At 38.1% G+C, this 21,380-nt stretch overlaps 1 protein-coding gene across 2 annotated transcripts in view; it reads left to right on the plus strand.

Moving 5' to 3' along the window:
• The window catches only part of epha3 (eph receptor A3), a 110,822-nt gene that overhangs the window by 64,908 nt on the left and 24,534 nt on the right, over positions 1-21,380 (plus strand). Inside the window, exons 6-9 of one of the 2 annotated variants that reach the window (XM_007557140.2) lie at positions 4,511-4,635; positions 18,543-18,705; positions 20,145-20,250; positions 20,683-20,747. In XM_007557140.2, the coding sequence (XP_007557202.1) occupies positions 4,511-4,635; positions 18,543-18,705; positions 20,145-20,250; positions 20,683-20,747 (459 nt within the window). The remainder of the gene's footprint in view (positions 1-4,510; positions 4,636-18,542; positions 18,706-20,144; positions 20,251-20,682; positions 20,748-21,380) is intronic. The other variant, XM_007557141.2, reaches the window with a different exon arrangement.

Genomic DNA, 21,380 nt, shown 5'->3' on the forward strand with positions numbered 1-21,380 from the left:
ATGCACAGACATCAAAGTCATCACAATAAAAATTATTGGAGAAAGGCAAGATCTTTGCTATAAACTGTATGTACAGAGTAAGGTTACATTGAAGCTTAATACTATTTTTGTCTTGCTTTTGTTTCAATTTTCAGTTTCTTTCTCAGTGTGTGTGAACCATCTGTAGAACAGCTTGATTGCAGATAATGAAAACACACATGGGCTGATCCGAACATTTGTCAGAATTTCTGCTGTGATTTATTTTGAGTCTGAACGTATTCAGAACAGAATGCAGAATATTCTGCTTCATCGTCATCTCATGAGTTTCTGATTAGCATTTTGTCTTTGTTCAAAATGTGTTTAAAACTCAGAATCAATTTGGTTTTACACCATCCTATCACAGATAAACTGTGGTAATTACAATGATTGGTTGGAACTTGAAAATTAAATTTATTTTTCTGTTTTTATATTTGGGTCCTCTTAAAGTTCAATACACTGAAGCCCCTTGAAGCTCTTCATTGCAATTTAGGACTTATGTGCAATTTTTAAATCAAGCTAGACGAATTTGATACCATAATTTGATTATTTTCAATTACCTGATAACAAAATGTAAAAGACTAAAAAAAACATTTTAAAATGTAAAAGGTTTGCACAAGCAAATGTCTGTTGCCCCTCCCCTCATCCTCATATATAAACAATAACAAACTATATCTCTAGTAGCTGACATTGAGTAAAAGTTTACATTCATAGTTTATACTGCAAGTGGATCTGCAGTATGTCTTCTTCCATTAGCTGTTCTTTTGTGTCATAGGAAAAAAAAAGAGCATCTATTTTCAGCGTGTAGTTGTGTTAGTGCAGATGATTTCAAAGAAATGACAAATAATTTATTGGTATGAGGATAAAGGTCAGCTGGGTTTAAAAATCAAGTATCAAAAAGACAATGCAACTGAGAACGATAAGGTCATTTAGCAAAGCTTTAAAATCTTCTTTAGCAAGCTTCATAATCCTTGTTGTTAGTCAGGGTATTCTCCTCAACGTGAATATATATTAGATTTGAAGAAGGCTTATCACCACTAAGAGGCCTGCATGTGCTAGGAATTTTAAACACCAACCCAATGTTTGAGCGATCAGCTCCTTTATCAGTACTTAGCCAACACAGAGTTAAATTACATGGCGGCACATGCATAAAAACACAAAGCATGCACCTTAACATTGTGCCCACGGTTCAAAACAGACACACACACACACAGACCTCTTGCTCTCTAACAACTATCTCAGACTGCAGCTGCACACCTTCCATCAACCCTGAGAGTTTACAAGGATTAGGTATGTCAGGGCACCAGCCCCATCCGTCTGCTAGTTTTTCTCAAATACACACGCACGCGTGCACACGCACATACACACACAACTATAGATGCCAAAGCTGTTAAAAGCTGGATTAAGTGTTTCCCTGGGAAGGAGCAGTGTGTCCTGGCTGGCCTGTCAAGGTGCTGTCAGATAGTTTGCCTCCTCTCTCCTCCATTGCCCTCCACTTGCAGTCATAAGTATGCTAACAACACAGTAACTGTAATCCACACATGAATAGAGTTGGTGAGATGAAACTGCAATTGAACTTTGCCACGCAGGGTTGTTACAAAGAAGCAGGGGAGCATTATATTTGGACTGATACATGTTGAAAACTCATTTTAACTACTACATTGATGTAACATTGTCTCACAGTTTTTGTATTGATTACCTTAAGCACTTAAAATACCTTCACAAGTCAAATTCCTTCAAAGTTTTGTCGCTTTTGTGACCACACTTTTAAATTTGTTGGAAACTACCATCAAAAAGTATGATAAAAGGTGAATCATCTCCTAAGTTTCATGTCTTTTCCAGTCTAGCAGATGTTGTCTTTATCAGGTATTACAGTATTGCCATGTATTTGTCTCCATTCATCACTCCAAAAAATATGACAAGGTCTCATGTTCATGGAGTTGAAAACATTCCAACAACATGGCACTTCCACTAGCATGTTTCAGTGTTTGGGGCAATGTTTAGCATTAGTCTTTCTTTTTTTTAGATTTTATTGGCTCTAGTGGCCTTTCTTTGATAGTTAATTGGCAGGAAAGTGGGTAATGGGAGAAGGGGAAGACATGTGGCAAAGGTCGCCAGGCCAGGAATCAAACCTGCGACAGCCGCGTCGAGGACTAAGGCCTCCATACATGGGTTGTGCTTAACCCCTGTGCCACCACACCACACCCTTAGTCTTTCTTAACTCATAGCTTTTTGCATCATGGACAAAAACTGAATTTGATGTCATGTTGCCAAAGCACCTTTCTTGCATGTTTGTGTCCCTGACACTTCCTTAAGCTTTCCCTTAACATTGTCTTTCTGCTTGCCACTCACCCTCGAAGATCCTCAGACATATTCTCTTACCTGAGCTGTGGTTTTCAGAAGCCCCTCTAGTGTTACGATGGGCCTTCCGACCTCTTTTCTGATTGATGCTCTCCTCACCCTGCAAGTCAGTTTAGGTAGATGGCCATGTCTTGATAGGTTTGCAGATGTGCTGTACTTCTTTCTTCAGATGATGGATTGTACAGTTGAACGTTTGGAATATCGTTGCATAACTGAACACTGATCTGTCTTCTGAGTTCTGTGATCCTCACAAAGCTGTTTACTTTTTTTGTTTTTTTTTCCCCCTGCGAGGCTTTTAAATAACAGCTATTTTTTAATACTGCACACATGAACTCTGGTTACTCATTTGGTTACACTTGCACAGTATGTCTTATAGGGTTACCACAGTAAACAGAGGCTGTCCCACTTCTCAGGTGTTTATTTGCAAAGAGAAAGTTCATTTAATTTCGCATGTATGCGTACATACCCTGCACTGCCTACTTTTCTACGGTATCATTATGAGAAAATACGTAAAAGTTAAAGTGGTAATAACACTGTTAAAAGTCACAGTACCAACAATCAACTATATCATTATCCACTGCCTCCGATTGTTGTGTGTTATTTCCTAACGTGAAATATACCAATTGTCAGTATTGAAAGCCGTTATATGCATTCTGTGCTGTGTCACTTTTACAGTTTTGCCTTAGACAGAAAAAGAGAGTGACAGGAATTTAAGTGCTTGGCGATAGACATTAAGAGAGAGATAGAAGAGGGGTGTGGAAAAAAAAAAAACAGGGAGGAGAGGAACTTGAAGCTGCCTCCAAGCGACCCAGACTCAGTAAATCATTACCACCATAAACCACAGAGCCAATAAAAAGCACAGCCTCACCCCGCTGTTGGAGCCAAAGGGAGAGGAGGAGGAAAGGAGGCGCATGGGGGTATAGGAACAGATTCTACCCATCTGGATTCATTACAGGAGAAAAAAATAACTTCCCGCAGAAATACACACAAGCATGCATATGCACACTCAGACGCATTCTGTGGCCATATAATCATAATCAAGAGAGGCTTGAACATTTCAAAGACAAACATGTTTTTTCCTGTGGTCTAATAAAATTAAAAGTCGATGCCTCAGATGCTGAGTTGGGCCCGAAGCTGCCTGGCAATTAGAGAGCAGTAAAAAGGGAAATAAGAGAGGGAGTGAGAAGACAGAGGGAGAGAGAGAGAGAAGGCAAAAGAGAGAGAGATAGAAATAGAGTAGCAGACCGAGGGACGAAAGCAATGCTTGATAAAGGCAGAGATGTGTAGAATCACTAGATTGGGACCATGTGAACTCCCTGAGGCAAGGCGATGCATGGGTGAAGAATTGGCAAGGAAAAATGGCAAGGAGAAGAGAGCAACAGACCAAAAGAGACGAGGACAGTGGAGGGAGACGCGGAAGTAAAAGGTTCACAATGTTTCCACAGAAAAATATCACAGGCCCTCCAAAAAATGTGTTGGAAGAATAAAAACTGTGGTAAAATCTGACAGACAAACTATGACATTTGGGATAAAGTTTGGTCTATGAGACTATGGATATCTTTTACTATACTTTATAATACAATGAGCGGCTTATTTAGTCAGCTAGTGGTGGGATCTTTGGAGGGTTTTTTTTTTTCTATTATTTGTTGGTCATTGTTTTTTTTGTTTGTTTTTTTTTAATGTATGGCGGTAGATTTGAGTCTTGTTCATTTTATCACATATTATTGAAGCTCCCTCAGTTGAAAGAATATTAATATAAAAGGATTCAAGGATTTTTTTTATTGTCATACCACCTTGAGAGTTTGTGGTACGAAAAAAAGGATACTGGTAAGGGTACTAGGAAATGACAAATTGCAGCACTGTAGGTAGAGCTATGAGTTATATTCTTTGTTTTTCAAACTACAATAACTGTTAATATAATTATCTAGCTAACTATCAATCTATCTTGCTACGGTATCTGTCTTGATTCTGCCCATGTTTCACCCTCACATTTCAGCAAACTGAATTAGGCTAATAGGAGCTACAGACAGTTTCCAGTATTCAGCACCAGGGCCTGAACTTCCATTGAACCTTACATTAACAGAACCTTCTCTCTCCCTCCTACACCTTGTGTCTGTCTATGTCTCTGGCCCAGCTCCCTCTCCAGTAACTGTGATCCGAAAGGAGAAGACGTCTCGAAACAGTGTCTCATTGTCCTGGCAGGAACCAGACAGACCCAACGGCATCATCCTGGACTATGAGATTAAATACTACGAAAAGGTTGGTGGAGAAAATAGTTAAAGGGTCATAATAACATAAACCTTTAGTCCATGTGTCTTCAAAGAAGGAAGGGTGATCTACAGACCCTCTTTTGAGCTAGATTTCATTTTCAAAAATATGTTAAATGAATTTCTTTACTCAGAACTGATGGAAGGAATTAAATGCATATAGCACATACTAGTAGGCTTTAAGAGAAAAACATTCCACTGATGTTTATGAGTTTGTTTATTCTACTGCACTGACTCAAGTTTTCACTGTACACCTGGAAGCCGTGTTTGACTGAGGTCAGATCCCATTCACACCACAAACAAACTTCTCTAAACTTTGGAACCGAACTGAGATCACCTCATCCAAACGATCTTGATATGGTTGTTTTTCTCCATACCCTAGTGTTATTGCTGTGGTTGCTTCTATATAAATTAACTGCACCAAAGAGGGAAACTAGCCAGAGTTTGTTTAAAAGAGCCTGAGCACCTCCGGTATGAAAGCACTCCTTTATGGCGTTTCCCATGAAATGATGCCGACCAATTAGCTGCAAGAAGAAATGGTGTGTTGACCAGTTTTGAGCCTGCAGGCGTTGTTTTTGTGTACATTGCTTTAAAAATTATGCTTAGAAATGAAGAGTTTTCAAACAAATGAAGCACCATGAGACATGATCACACATTGCATGACCTACGCACACCATAAATACTCACATCATCACTGGAAAAAGAGAATGAAGCTCCAACTATAAAAAATTGAGTGTTACATCTAGTCGAATTACATTTGTCAGACTTACTTTATTTAGGTTGGATTGACTTTGATTAATTTTAACAAATTAGCTCAATTTTTTTAAAAATGGAACCCCCTTTTTTTAAGTTCATATAGCGTGCCTTGACTTTGACTCAGTATCATATCAAATAGCAATACAAACAGTCTATGCAAAAAAATTGAGATACAAATGTTATGTTGTTTTTTTAGTGTTTATGCTGATAGAAAGGTGTTCTGTCCTCAGACTGAACATCAACCATGTCAAAGACCACCACTTGATTCCAGCTTACAGAGATGAGATACTGATCAGAAAGCAACTGTGTCTTTGTCCATCCATTGGTACGCAACAGTGTTTAACAGGATGCAATGACATAATATAATTAAAAAGACAGAGAGCTTCCCGAATGTAATCTTTTTGACAAGAGGAGTGACTCACTGAGGAAGTGGATGAAAGTGAAGCAGACAACACTGCAGACACAGCACAATTAGAGCAGGAAGTTATTCTTGAACAGTACTAGCTTTATTTAATAGAAATATTTTAAGCTACGTACCGTAGGGAGATTGTTGTGTCAGTGTTTTAATTTTTTCAATATAGTGATTTTTATTATTAATGTCTGAAAAAGGTTTAATGCTCAGCATTTTCCATCCCCCCAAAGTTTAACTAAATTCATAAAACACATGTCAAGGAATGTGCTTTTTCTATTTTTTTTTTTTATTAAATATTAAGCTGAATATGTACTCATACCTTTCTAGGTCTTGTATCAGCACTTGAGCTTGGAAATATATTTGGCTCACTTCAGCAGTGCACTACCCAGCCAAATGGCTTTCAGCTCAAAGAGAGATCCTGCATTTCAATTCAAACTTTAAAACAACCAATTTCTTACCATATTTGGTAAATATTTTTTTGCGTGTCCTCCTTTAGTTTTTTTATTTCTTCTACTTATTCCCCTTACATTGAACACATTTTTATTTTTCATCCTTCATTTCCACCTTTTCCTTAATCTCTCATGCTGTTCTCCTCTGCAGTTAGCTCCTTAATGGAGACAAGTTTTATGGCAGACAGTAAATGCATCTGTGGGGCCCCTCATTTCTCTGTGAGGGAAATTAGTGCAGAACGAATTACACTGGCTTTCAGCGCCGATGCTGTGCTAGGTTGACATTTGATGGTGCAATTAGCCGTGGATGCAAGTTTAATCAGTCTGGCCTATTCTCTGTGTATTAATGCGTGTGTGTGTGTGTGTGTGTGTGTGTGTGTGAGCATCAGTGAAACTCAGATCATATTGCCTGAATGCCAATGGTGGCCCTTTATGTCTTGATTAGTAAGCTGACAGAAGCTCTTTGCTTCCTGAACTCTGTGCTCTTCTTTGATATATTTTCCTTAGACGTTAAAACAAGAACAAGTTAATAACAAAGGGTCAAATCTCTTTGCATGTCTAATTGTAAACTGGGATTGCTGAAATTCTAGCATACGCTCTGCCATGGCAAATGCTTGATAATTAAAAACAGAACTGTTATGGAGTTCAGAGGATAGACGGAATGGAGAGTCTTGACACTTTTGCACCGAGTCCCAGTATTTGAAATCCTTCAGGAAAAATAAATATTCAACCCAAGGATTTTAATTCCTTGTCAAAAAGCTCTCTCTTCCAGAAACCAGAACTCAACCAACTAGACAAGACTCCTCCTAGATCACTGAAAGAGAGAGGCCCCTTTGTGCAGCATGCGGATTCTCACTGAGCATACCAGCTATTAGGGCCCACGGTGCACACATCTGAACACAAAGTTTTCTTTGTAAAAATCATACTACAATTTACCGTTGAAATGCAGAATTGAAAATCATATGTTTACATCTAATAAAAGGCAAAATCTTTTGTTTTCTTGTATTTAACATTAAATTAGGCTTAATTTAAATTAAATAACGTAATAAGAAGGATCTTTTTTTTTGGCTCTAACAATCTTCAAATTCAGAAGAGTACATTGATTTTCTTCTAGAATTGCCTCTTAAACTGTGTGATTGAGTCAAACATGCTAGGTATCCTTCAACAAGCTTCTTCTGATTGCTGGCTTGCATTTTTGCCCTTCCTTTTTGCAGTTGGTGCTGTTTTATTTTTGAAGTCATGTAAAGTCATAATAGCTTCTTACAATATAAATGGCCTTGTATTCCATGTCAGTTCAGGACATATTTTACTGTAGATAATGACACTCTCTTTCCAGCGTCTGTCAGCATCTGGTCTTTTGTTGATTTTCTAAGATTGTTGTACACCTTTCCACCAAGACAAATAATCCATCTCCTTCCTGAGTGCTACAATTGATACTTTGACTTGTGCAGAATTGGTAAACATATGAATATGGCACCTGTATAAATCAGGAAATTGTGCACAAGAATGAAACATATTATTTTGTCTGATTTCTTGTGGTTTTATCATGATGTCTCTTAGATTTGAAGGTTAAAGTTTATCCAGAGACATGCCCCCATTTAAATCACATGTTTTGAATTAACCTATCAGAAGCTTGCAAAGCCAGAAGATCATCATCTGGGCTTCTCTAAATGATTTAAAGACGTATTACTTAAGGTAGCAGGATATTAGATAATTTTGTGATGTGATTGGTAAATATTCTGATGTCATCAGGTGCGATATGTGCCCATTTCCTTATTTCCTCTGTTTTTTCTGTGCTTCCATCACTCTTTGACATTTAGCATTTTGAGCAATGTCATGTGTGTCTGGTAAGAGCACCTGCTTCCGCCAGACTCTGCTCACCTGGCTAAATATTTCATCAGCTTGTAAAATGCAAACTCATGACGCTGGGACTATACTGTTTTTGCCGGTGCTTATTCCACTCTAAGTTGTCCTTTGTGATAAGAATATTGCAATGAGAATTGATCTGTGTCTCTTTGGATTAATTCAGCATTTAACAATAATTTTGATTATCATAGCTGACCTAAAACATGAAAGGTTTTGTCTAAATTCATGTCATATTGTGAAAAAAGTCGAAATGTCTCTTTTTATAATTTACACAATTATGTAGTTTTACCTGTGTGTATATGATCTTTAGAAAAAAAAAAACATAAGATAATATGCAGAGAGAATAAGTAGCGTAATTCAAAATATATTAACATTATCACCACATATTTCATATGATAAACCAACACAAAGCAGGACTAATACAAATACCATAATTTTCAGATCTTCATTTGAATTTGAATTTGTGAGACGTTTATCATTGCCTTTCCATTTCACAATGTTGCAATGTTAATGGCTTCTAAATCCCAGCACATTACATTAAAAATTGTGCTTCTAACTTGGTAAAATGTGGAAAAGTTAATGAAGTGAGAAAAATCATGAGAAACATTTACAAAATGCTCATTAAAGTGATTGATTGTTAATGGTACACCTGGCACAGCAAAGGACATAAATGAAACATTTCATAGGGATTTATTTTTTTTAAAGATGATCTATTTAACACATTTGCATTCCTGGTCTGCAGACACTTAATCAGGAATTTCTGGCATCAAACTTTAAAGCAGTATCCTTCTGGCCAAGCATCACTGTGTGACGTTTCAATTTCTAAAATAACTTCCAACCCTACGGACCTTACTTCTATGTCACACAGTTATGGAACTACCAGCTCAAATGTCCTACGTGTCAGAGCCCTTGTGTTGTTCATTTCCTATCCTATACGTAGCAAGAGCTACACAGCTCTGGTGATATTCTTGGGAATTCCCAACCAGAGAGCTTCCCAGAAGAAAAGATGTGTTTCATCTTCAGGAGAGCTGTATGATCTATATGATCTGCCTGTCGCTTCCACTGGCGAAAAGGGGCGCTCTGCAGCTACCAAGACATTCACAAGGGCACTTTGTGAAAACATAATTTGTGGGGGTAGACTTTGCGGACTGCTTCTGCATTTCTTATCATTCTAATCTAAAAAGCTGAGAGATAACTTAAAAACCGATTGAGTTGAAGCTGTTTATTTAGTCTTAAGACTCCTTAAACAAAAGGAATGCCTGTTGAAACAGGTATTTACAAGACTTCTGTTGTGCATCCATGACTGCATGTGCACACATAGGAGCTGTAATTAGCTGCAGCTTTGTTTGGACTATCAAGGCAAAGCTGAACACAGGGGCCTTGTTAAAACCTAACAGGATTTTAGTGAAACGTCTATATTGTGCGATGCAAATAGTCTCCCGCCCTCTCTTGTTGTTTCATCACACCTGTGTTTTATTTTCAGGGGATCACATGTTGTCTCAATCACTGCCCTGTGACAGGCTGCCTAAGATTTATAGTCGTGATGAAAAGTCGTTCCAGCGCAGGTCTGGTGTATCAGTTTCCTCCTCAGACACGTACATGTTTGAAAAGCTTTGCGTACCATTCGAGCTCTTCCCCATGAAGAAGCGTGAAGCTTCCTCTCGACACTGAACACACAGACTTGTGTGTTCATGTCTGTGTGTCTTGAAGTCCCTATGACGACTGCCTGTTCAAATAAACATCTGGCATTAAATCGGGTCAATAAAAAGAGTCTTTGACATGTTCTGGTCTCGACTGACTTNCAGGAAAGTGGGTAATGGGAGAAGGGGAAGACATGTGGCAAAGGTCGCCAGGCCAGGAATCAAACCTGCGACAGCCGCGTCGAGGACTAAGGCCTCCATACATGGGTTGTGCTTAACCCCTGCGCCACCACAGCACACCCTAGCATTAGTCTTTCTTAACTCATAGCTTTTTGCATCATGGACAAAAACTGAATTTGATGTCATGTTGCCAAAGCACCTTTCTTGCATGTTTGTGTCCCTGACACTTCCTTAAGCTTTCCCTTAACATTGTCTTTCTGCTTGCCACTCACCCTCGAAGATCCTCAGACATATTCTTTTACCTGAGCTGTGGTTTTCAGAAGCCCCTCTAGTGTTACGATGGGCCTTCCGACCTCTTTTCTGATTGATGCTCTCCTCACCCTGCAAGTCAGTTTAGGTAGATGGCCATGTCTTGATAGGTTTGCAGATGTGCTGTACTTCTTTCTTCAGATGATGGATTGTACAGTTGAACGTTTGGAATATCGTTGCATAACTGAACACTGATCTGTCTTCTGAGTTCTGTGATCCTCACAAAGCTGTTTACTTTTTTTGTTTTTTTTTCCCCCTGCGAGGCTTTTAAATAACAGCTATTTTTTAATACTGCACACATGAACTCTGGTTACTCATTTGGTTACACTTGCACAGTATGTCTTATAGGGTTACCACAGTAAACAGAGGCTGTCCCACTTCTCAGGTGTTTATTTGCAAAGAGAAAGTTCATTTAATTTCGCATGTATGCGTACATACCCTGCACTGCCTACTTTTCTACGGTATCATTATGAGAAAATACGTAAAAGTTAAAATGGTAATAACACTGTTAAAAGTCACAGTACCAACAATCAACTATATCATTATCCACTGCCTCCGATTGTTGTGTGTTATTTCCTAACGTGAAATATACCAATTGTCAGTATTGAAAGCCGTTATATGCATTCTGTGCTGTGTCACTTTTACAGTTTTGCCTTAGACAGAAAAAGAGAGTGACAGGAATTTAAGTGCTTGGCGATAGACATTAAGAGAGAGATAGAAGAGGGGTGTGGAAAAAAAAAAAACAGGGAGGAGAGGAACTTGAAGCTGCCTCCAAGCGACCCAGACTCAGTAAATCATTACCACCATAAACCACAGAGCCAATAAAAAGCACAGCCTCACCCCGCTGTGGGAGCCAAAGGGAGAGGAGGAGGAAAGGAGGCGCATGGGGGTATAGGAACAGATTCTACCCATCTGGATTCATTACAGGAGAAAAAAATAACTTCCCGCAGAAATACACACAAGCATGCATATGCACACTCAGACGCATTCTGTGGCCATATAATCATAATCAAGAGAGGCTTGAACATTTCAAAGACAAACATGTTTTTTCCTGTGGTCTAATAAAATTAAAAGTCGATGCCTCAGATGCTGAGTTGGGCCCGAAGCTGCCTGGCAATTAGAGAGCAGTAAAAAGGGAAATAAGAGAGGGAGTGAGAAGACAGAGGGAGAGAGAGAGAGAAGGCAAAAGAGAGAGAGATAGAAATAGAGTAGCAGACCGAGGGACGAAAGCAATGCTTGATAAAGGCAGAGATGTGTAGAATCACTAGATTGGGACCATGTGAACTCCCTGAGGCAAGGCGATGCATGGGTGAAGAATTGGCAAGGAAAAATGGCAAGGAGAAGAGAGCAACAGACCAAAAGAGACGAGGACAGTGGAGGGAGACAAGGAAGCAAAAGGTTCACAATGTTTCCACAGAAAAATATCACAGGCCCTCCAAAAAATGTGTTGGAAGAATAAAAACTGTGGTAAAATCTGACAGACAAACTATGACATTTGGGATAAAGTTTGGTCTATGAGACTATGGATATCTTTTACTATACTTTATAATACAATGAGCGGCTTATTTAGTCAGCTAGTGGTGGGATCTTTGGAGGGTTTTTTTTTTTCTATTATTTGTTGGTCATTGTTTTTTTTGTTTGTTTTTTTTTAATGTATGGCGGTAGATTTGAGTCTTGTTCATTTTATCACATATTATTGAAGCTCCCTCAGTTGAAAGAATATTAATATAAAAGGATTCAAGGATTTTTTTTATTGTCATACCACCTTGAGAGTTTGTGGTACGAAAAAAAGGATACTGGTAAGGGTACTAGGAAATGACAAATTGCAGCACTGTAGGTAGAGCTATGAGTTATATTCTTTGTTTTTCAAACTACAATAACTGTTAATATAATTATCTAGCTAACTATCAATCTATCTTGCTACGGTATCTGTCTTGATTCTGCCCATGTTTCACCCTCACATTTCAGCAAACTGAATTAGGCTAATAGGAGCTACAGACAGTTTCCAGTATTCAGCACCAGGGCCTGAACTTCCATTGAACCTTACATTAACAGAACCTTCTCTCTCCCTCCTACACCTTGTGTCTGTCTATGTCTCTGGCCCAGCTCCCTCTCCAGTAACTGTGATCCGAAAGGAGAAGACGTCTCGAAACAGTGTCTCATTGTCCTGGCAGGAACCAGACAGACCCAACGGCATCATCCTGGACTATGAGATTAAATACTACGAAAAGGTTGGTGGAGAAAATAGTTAAAGGGTCATAATAACATAAACCTTTAGTCCATGTGTCTTCAAAGAAGGAAGGGTGATCTACAGACCCTCTTTTGAGCTAGATTTCATTTTCAAAAATATGTTAAATGAATTTCTTTACTCAGAACTGATGGAAGGAATTAAATGCATATAGCACATACTAGTAGGCTTTAAGAGAAAAACATTCCACTGATGTTTATGAGTTTGTTTATTCTACTGCACTGACTCAAGTTTTCACTGTACACCTGGAAGCCGTGTTTGACTGAGGTCAGATCCCATTCACACCACAAACAAACTTCTCTAAACTTTGGAACCGAACTGAGATCACCTCATCCAAACGATCTTGATATGGTTGTTTTTCTCCATACCCTAGTGTTATTGCTGTGGTTGCTTCTATATAAATTAACTGCACCAAAGAGGGAAACTAGCCAGAGTTTGTTTAAAAGAGCCTGAGCACCTCCGGTATGAAAGCACTCCTTTATGGCGTTTCCCATGAAATGATGCCGACCAATTAGCTGCAAGAAGAAATGGTGTGTTGACCAGTTTTGAGCCTGCAGGCGTTGTTTTTGTGTACATTGCTTTAAAAATTATGCTTAGAAATGAAGAGTTTTCAAACAAATGAAGCACCATGAGACATGATCACACATTGCATGACCTACGCACACCATAAATACTCACATCATCACTGGAAAAAGAGAATGAAGCTCCAACTATAAAAAATTGAGTGTTACATCTAGTCGAATTACATTTGTCAGACTTACTTTATTTAGGTTGGATTGACTTTGATTAATTTTAACAAATTAGCTCAATTTTTTTAAAAATGGAACCCCCTTTTTTTAAGTTCATATAGCGTGCCTTGACTTTGACTCAGTATCATATCAAATAGCAATACAAACAGTCTATGCAAAAAAATTGAGATACAAATGTTATGTTGTTTTTTTAGTGTTTATGCTGATAGAAAGGTGTTCTGTCCTCAGACTGAACATCAACCATGTCAAAGACCACCACTTGATTCCAGCTTACAGAGATGAGATACTGATCAGAAAGCAACTGTGTCTTTGTCCATCCATTGGTACGCAACAGTGTTTAACAGGATGCAATGACATAATATAATTAAAAAGACAGAGAGCTTCCCGAATGTAATCTTTTTGACAAGAGGAGTGACTCACTGAGGAAGTGGATGAAAGTGAAGCAGACAACACTGCAGACACAGCACAATTAGAGCAGGAAGTTATTCTTGAACAGTACTAGCTTTATTTAATAGAAATATTTTAAGCTACGTACCGTAGGGAGATTGTTGTGTCAGTGTTTTAATTTTTTCAATATAGTGATTTTTATTATTAATGTCTGAAAAAGGTTTAATGCTCAGCATTTTCCATCCCCCCAAAGTTTAACTAAATTCATAAAACACATGTCAAGGAATGTGCTTTTTCTATTTTTTTTTTTTATTAAATATTAAGCTGAATATGTACTCATACCTTTCTAGGTCTTGTATCAGCACTTGAGCTTGGAAATATATTTGGCTCACTTCAGCAGTGCACTACCCAGCCAAATGGCTTTCAGCTCAAAGAGAGATCCTGCATTTCAATTCAAACTTTAAAACAACCAATTTCTTACCATATTTGGTAAATATTTTTTTGCGTGTCCTCCTTTAGTTTTTTTATTTCTTCTACTTATTCCCCTTACATTGAACACATTTTTATTTTTCATCCTTCATTTCCACCTTTTCCTTAATCTCTCATGCTGTTCTCCTCTGCAGTTAGCTCCTTAATGGAGACAAGTTTTATGGCAGACAGTAAATGCATCTGTGGGGCCCCTCATTTCTCTGTGAGGGAAATTAGTGCAGAACGAATTACACTGGCTTTCAGCGCCGATGCTGTGCTAGGTTGACATTTGATGGTGCAATTAGCCGTGGATGCAAGTTTAATCAGTCTGGCCTATTCTCTGTGTATTAATGCGTGTGTGTGTGTGTGTGTGTGTGTGTGTGTGAGCATCAGTGAAACTCAGATCATATTGCCTGAATGCCAATGGTGGCCCTTTATGTCTTGATTAGTAAGCTGACAGAAGCTCTTTGCTTCCTGAACTCTGTGCTCTTCTTTGATATATTTTCCTTAGACGTTAAAACAAGAACAAGTTAATAACAAAGGGTCAAATCTCTTTGCATGTCTAATTGTAAACTGGGATTGCTGAAATTCTAGCATACGCTCTGCCATGGCAAATGCTTGATAATTAAAAACAGAACTGTTATGGAGTTCAGAGGATAGACGGAATGGAGAGTCTTGACACTTTTGCACCGAGTCCCAGTATTTGAAATCCTTCAGGAAAAATAAATATTCAACCCAAGGATTTTAATTCCTTGTCAAAAAGCTCTCTCTTCCAGAAACCAGAACTCAACCAACTAGACAAGACTCCTCCTAGATCACTGAAAGAGAGAGGCCCCTTTGTGCAGCATGCGGATTCTCACTGAGCATACCAGCTATTAGGGCCCACGGTGCACACATCTGAACACAAAGTTTTCTTTGTAAAAATCATACTACAATTTACCGTTGAAATGCAGAATTGAAAATCATATGTTTACATCTAATAAAAGGCAAAATCTTTTGTTTTCTTGTATTTAACATTAAATTAGGCTTAATTTAAATTAAATAACGTAATAAGAAGGATCTTTTTTTTTGGCTCTAACAATCTTCAAATTCAGAAGAGTACATTGATTTTCTTCTAGAATTGCCTCTTAAACTGTGTGATTGAGTCAAACATGCTAGGTATCCTTCAACAAGCTTCTTCTGATTGCTGGCTTGCATTTTTGCCCTTCCTTTTTGCAGTTGGTGCTGTTTTATTTTTGAAGTCATGTAAAGTCATAATAGCTTCTTACAATATAAATGGCCTTGTATTCCATGTCAGTTCAGGACATATTTTACTGTAGATAATGACACTCTCTTTCCAGCGTCTGTCAGCATCTGGTCTTTTGTTGATTTTCTAAGATTGTTGTACACCTTTCCACCAAGACAAATAATCCATCTCCTTCCTGAGTGCTATAATTGATACTTTGACTTGGGCAGAATTGGTAAACATATGAATATAGCACCTATATAAATCAGGAAATTGTGCACAAGAATGAAACATATTATTTTGTCTGATTTCTTGTGATTTTATCATGATGTCTCATAGATTTGAAGGTTAAAGTTTATCCAGAGACATGCCCCCATTTAAATCACATGTTTTGAATTAACCTATCAGAAGCTTGCAAAGCCAGAACATCATCATCTGGGCTTCTCTAAATTATTTAAAGACGTATTACTTAAGGTAGCAGGATATTAGATAATTTTGTGATGTGATTGGTAAATATTCAGATGTCATCAGGTGCGATATGTGCCCATTTCCTTATTTCCTCTGTTTTTTCTGTGCTTCCATCACTCTTTGACATTTAGCATTTTGAGCAATGTCATGTGTGTCTGGTAAGAGCACCTGCTTCCGCCAGACTCTGCTCACCTGGCTAAATATTTCATCAGCTTGTAAAATGCAAACTCATGACGCTGGGACTATACTGTTTTTGCCGGTGCTTATTCCACTCTAAGTTGTCCTTTGTGATAAGAATATTGCAATGAGAATTGATCTGTGTCTCTTTGGATTAATTCAGCATTTAACAATAATTTTGATTATCATAGCTGACCTAAAACATGAAAGGTTTTGTCTAAATTCATGTCATATTGTGAAAAAAGTCGAAATGTCTCTTTTTATAATTTACACAATTATGTAGTTTTACCTGTGTGTATATGGTCTTTAGAAAAAAAAATAAACATAAGATAATATGCAGAGAGAATAAGTAGCGTAATTCAAAATATATTAACATTATCACCACATATTTCATATGATAAACCAACACAAAGCAGGACTAATACAAATACCATAATTTTCAGATCTTCATTTGAATTTGAATTTGTGAGACGTTTATCATTGCCTTTCCATTACACAATGTTGCAATGTTAATGGCTTCTAAATCCCAGCACATTACATTAAAAATTGTGCTTCTAACTTGGTAAAATGTGGAAAAGTTAATGAAGTGAGAAAAATCATGAGAAACATTTACAAAATGCTCATTAAAGTGATTGATTGTTAATGGTACACCTGGCACAGCAAAGGACATAAATGAAACATTTCATAGGGATTTATTTTTTTTAAAGATGATCTATTTAACACATTTGCATTCCTGGTCTGCAGACACTTAATCAGGAATTTCTGGCATCAAACTTTAAAGCAGTATCCTTCTGGCCAAGCATCACTGTGTGACGTTTCAATTTCTAAAATAACTTCCAACCCTACGGACCTTACTTCTATGTCACACAGTTATGGAACTACCAGCTCAAATGCCCTACGTGTCAGAGCCCTTGTGTTGTTCATTTCCTATCCTATACGTAGCAAGAGCTACACAGCTCTGGTGATATTCTTGGGAATTCCCAACCAGAGAGCTTCCCAGAAGAAAAGATGTGTTTCATCTTCAGGAGAGCTGTATGATCTATATGATCTGCCTGTCGCTTCCACTGGCGAAAAGGGGCGCTCTGCAGCTACCAAGACATTCACAAGGGCACTTTGTGAAAACATAATTTGTGGGGGTAGACTTTGCGGACTGCTTCTGCATTTCTTATCATTCTAATCTAAAGAGCTGAGAGATAACTTAAAAACCGATTGAGTTGAAGCTGTTTATTTAGTCTTAAGACTCCTTAAACAAAAGGAATGCCTGTTGAAACAGGTATTTACAAGACTTCTGTTGTGCATCCATGACTGCATGTGCACACATAGGAGCTGTAATTAGCTGCAGCTTTGTTTGGACTATCAAGGCAAAGCTGAACACAGGGGCCTTGTTAAAACCTAACAGGATTTTAGTGAAACGTCTATATTGTGCGATGCAAATAGTCTCCCGCCCTCTCTTGTTGTTTCATCACACCTGTGTTTTATTTTCAGGGGATCACATGTTGTCTCAATCACTGCCCTGTGACAGGCTGCCTAAGATTTATAGTCGTGATGAAAAGTCGTTCCAGCGCAGGTCTGGTGTATCAGTTTCCTCCTCAGACACGTACATGTTTGAAAAGCTTTGCGTACCATTAGAGCTCTTCCCCATGAAGAAGCGTGAAGCTTCCTCTCGACACTGAACACACAGACTTGTGTGTTCATGTCTGTGTGTCTTGAAGTCCCTATGACGACTGCCTGTTCAAATAAACATCTGGCATTAAATCGGGTCAATAAAAAGAGTCTTTGACATGTTCTGGTCTCGACTGACTTTTACGAGTTTGTCAACAATTCCAGACATAACTCAGTTTTGGGATTGATGATGAAGTCATCTGCAATAGATTTTTATTAGGGTTAAAGTCAGGCTTGTGCTGTTTTTTATCTGTAAAACCATGTTTCACTGCTTAGAACTGGGTCAAAAATGGTGTGTTTGCAATTTTGTGTTGGCCATGGACTGACAACATAATCTTAGACATAAAGAAAGTTAAAGAATTTCAACCTTTGGGGCATTACGAACTTTTGGTTTTCCGTTGTTGTTGTAAATAGCTTCAGTCTAAAGCGATTTTCTTTTTCTTACAGCTACATTGAGTCTTGTCTTGTCCTTAAGAAAACTCAGTAAAATATACACATGGATATGTTGTATATCCTCTCTTTCTCATCCAACCTTTGCTCTGTTCTCTCTTCTTTTTTCCACCGTCCTTTCTTCCATTTCACATCTGGAAACAATGAATTGAATGCAGACCTGGTGTGTAAATCTACCTGTTGTCCTATCACTAGAGATCAGTAGGAAAGAAGTCATAAAATATAAAAAGGATAATTCATCAACCTGAGAAGGAAGCTGTCAAATGCTCTACCCTCCCTTTTCCTCTATACATGTGCATGTATTCAAAAATGGGTATCCATTTAGTCTGTACTGTACTAAACATTGTGTATTAAGTGAACTATATTCCATTATGACACCAACATAAAGAACGGGAATATAGAACATTATTATTACAAATACAGAATTTCCAACCGTTTTCTACTGTCTTCCAGGAAGAACAGGAGACCAGCTATACCATTCTTCGAGCTCGGGGTTGTAATGTGACCCTGAATGGTCTGAAGCCCAACACAGCCTACCTGCTCCAGATCAGAGCTCGCACTGCCGCTGGATATGGAGCCAGCAGCCCCAGCTTCCAGTTTGAAACCAGCCCTGACTGTAAGCTCAGCATGTGGAGGATTTTTTTTTTTTCTCACTGAAAATCTGTAGTGCTGTGCAAGAATACCTTTTTTTCAATTTCTTTTGCGTCACTACCACTAACAACATATAATTGTAAGTTACAGGCCAAATAAAGTAGTGTGTAATTTTGAGGTGGAAGCACAAGGTTTAGTTGTTTTTTTTATTTATTTATTTTTTTTTACAAATAAAAGTCTGAAAAGTTTGGCAGACACATTTATGCAGCCTCATTTACTCTGATACACCTAAGTAAAATCCAGTGAAACCAACCGCATATTTGATAATAAATTGTAATTTAATCGCTGTGTAAATCCAGCTGTTATTTGAAGGCCTTGAATATTTGTTAGAGAACATTGGAGGACAAGCAACATCATGAAGACCAAACATGACATTTATTAAGTTGTGGAAAAGTAGTAAGCAGGGTTAGGTGATGGAACAATACCAATCCAAGCCACTATGTAATTTAAAGTCTAGAAAATATTTGCAAACCTACCAAGAAATGGCAGGACAAGTAAAAAATAAATCTATTGGTTGTGTGCGCCATAAATCTGCCTTTTATGGAAGAAAGACAACAGGATAGCACTGTTACAGGAGAGCCCTGGGAACTCTGCTTGCAGTCTGACACAAGCCATGCAGGGGACAGAGCGAACATGTTGAAGGAATAGCTATAAACAGGGTGTGCATCTTGGTTTCAACCCAAAATATAACATGAGGTGAAAAACTAAAACTAGAGATTGCCTTGAACACACAGTCTCTACAGTCAACCGTGGTGATGCAGCGTCATGCTTTAGGCATCTGTAAGTCAGAGAATACACAGAGCTAAATGTAGGGTAGTTTGAGAAAAATAAGACAAACTTGCTAGAAGACGAAAAAGACTCAAAACTTTGGTGGAGGTTCACCTTCCAACAAGAAAATATCCCTGAACATCCTTCTGGAACTGGAATGAGGTTTAGATCAAATCATACTGATGTGTTTGTCGGCTCAGATGATGTCTACTGAAAATCTGTGGTAAGATTTCTACCCAGATTTTAAAAATAATAACAAAAGACATGACAGACTGAGTTGTTTTGTATAAAATGGGCAAGAATTTCAGTTTCTAGATGTGTGAAGCGTGAACCATTGTATTCAAGGTAGTTGTACAAAAAATGGAAAATGGAAACTAGATAAAAATGGATAGTAAACTTTTGAATTTTTCATTTGTAAACAAATTAAATCCAAATATAATTTTCTTCCAGTGCATAACTGTTAGCTGGTGTTGGCCTCCAACAAAAACTCCAAACACGAATACATCGACGTTTATGGTTGTGATGCAACAAAATATGAAAAGCTTCTTCCACAATGCACCGTGTACGTTTCTTTTTTTTCAGATGATACATGTGTTTTGATGTCCATAAAACACGCTGTGCTTGATTCTCTTTCAGCAGCCTTCTCAATCTCCAGTGAGAACAGCCAGGTTGTCTTAATTGCCATTTCCTGTGCGGTGGCCATCATACTGCTCACCGTGCTGCTCTACGTCCTGATTGGAAGGTCTGTCCCCAATCAGTCATCTGGATTTTAAATTGTAGTCTCCTTCAATCACATCAGTCTGTTTACTCTCTGCTTTCAGTTGGAAATGATTACTAATTGAATAAGGGTTTTTAAAATAATTTATTTACCTTATGCATCACACACTACAAATTTATATTCAAAACATCTGCGCTTGAGCTATCCGTATATTGTGTGTATTCGTGTGTGTGGTGGCTGCGAGCAGATGTGTGGCTCAAGTTGGCTGACAGGAGTCTTCAGACAGACCACACTGTAAATCCGTGGCACATTACAAGACTTACTTATCCTCACTAGGCTTATAAGAGCTGATTTCTCACACACACAAAGCTCTCACCAGCCTCCAGGCTGAGCCATTGGGTGAAGTCTTACTGGAAATTGTGGCTCTAGTTTGGATTTTTCTCTCTGAATTGGCAGGTTTTGTTGCCGCAGCAAATCCAAACATCCTGATGAGAAAAGACTTCACTTTGGCAACGGCCACCGTAAGTATGCCGTGCACTGTCTTTTTCATGTCGTTTTCCGTCATTTCACGAACTTGAAAATGTAGCTGCAGAATTACGGCTCGGACAATGCTGGCTCGAGGCCTGATGCTGCCGAGCTCAACTTGATTCCACGTTAGCTATTTTAAATGTTAACAAAAATGGGGCCATGTTGAAAAGGATCTGCTTTTGTTATTGTGAAAATGTGTTATTAATTTACAAAATGGAAAAGTGTTTTTGTGACCAAAAACAAGTTTAAGAATCTGTTACAGTTTCCTCTTTTTTCACCAGAATTAGTTTACAGTTAAGGATTTTAGCTTTAATAAAGTTTTGTTTGATACCTTTTGATAACTCAAATGAACTTTATTCAGTTTTTTTTTCCTTTTTACATTTTGCTTCTTGTTCTTCTCAAAGAGTCTTAAAGCAGCACTATTTATTTGACATTATTGCACCTTTAACCTTCTTCCAAGAATCAGCCCCTAACTTCCCAGACACCAAACAGACTCTGCTACACTGTGAATAATTTGTTTGGGTCAGTTACTAAACATAAATTTCATCATGACAAGACTACTAAAACACAACACAAACACTGCAGGGTCACAGGGGGGGCTGGTGCTCTAGAAAACATTAAGAGAC

Source organism: Poecilia formosa, unplaced genomic scaffold (genome assembly GCF_000485575.1).
Source record: "Poecilia formosa unplaced genomic scaffold, Poecilia_formosa-5.1.2 Scaffold84, whole genome shotgun sequence".
NCBI lineage: Eukaryota > Metazoa > Chordata > Actinopteri > Cyprinodontiformes > Poeciliidae > Poecilia > Poecilia formosa.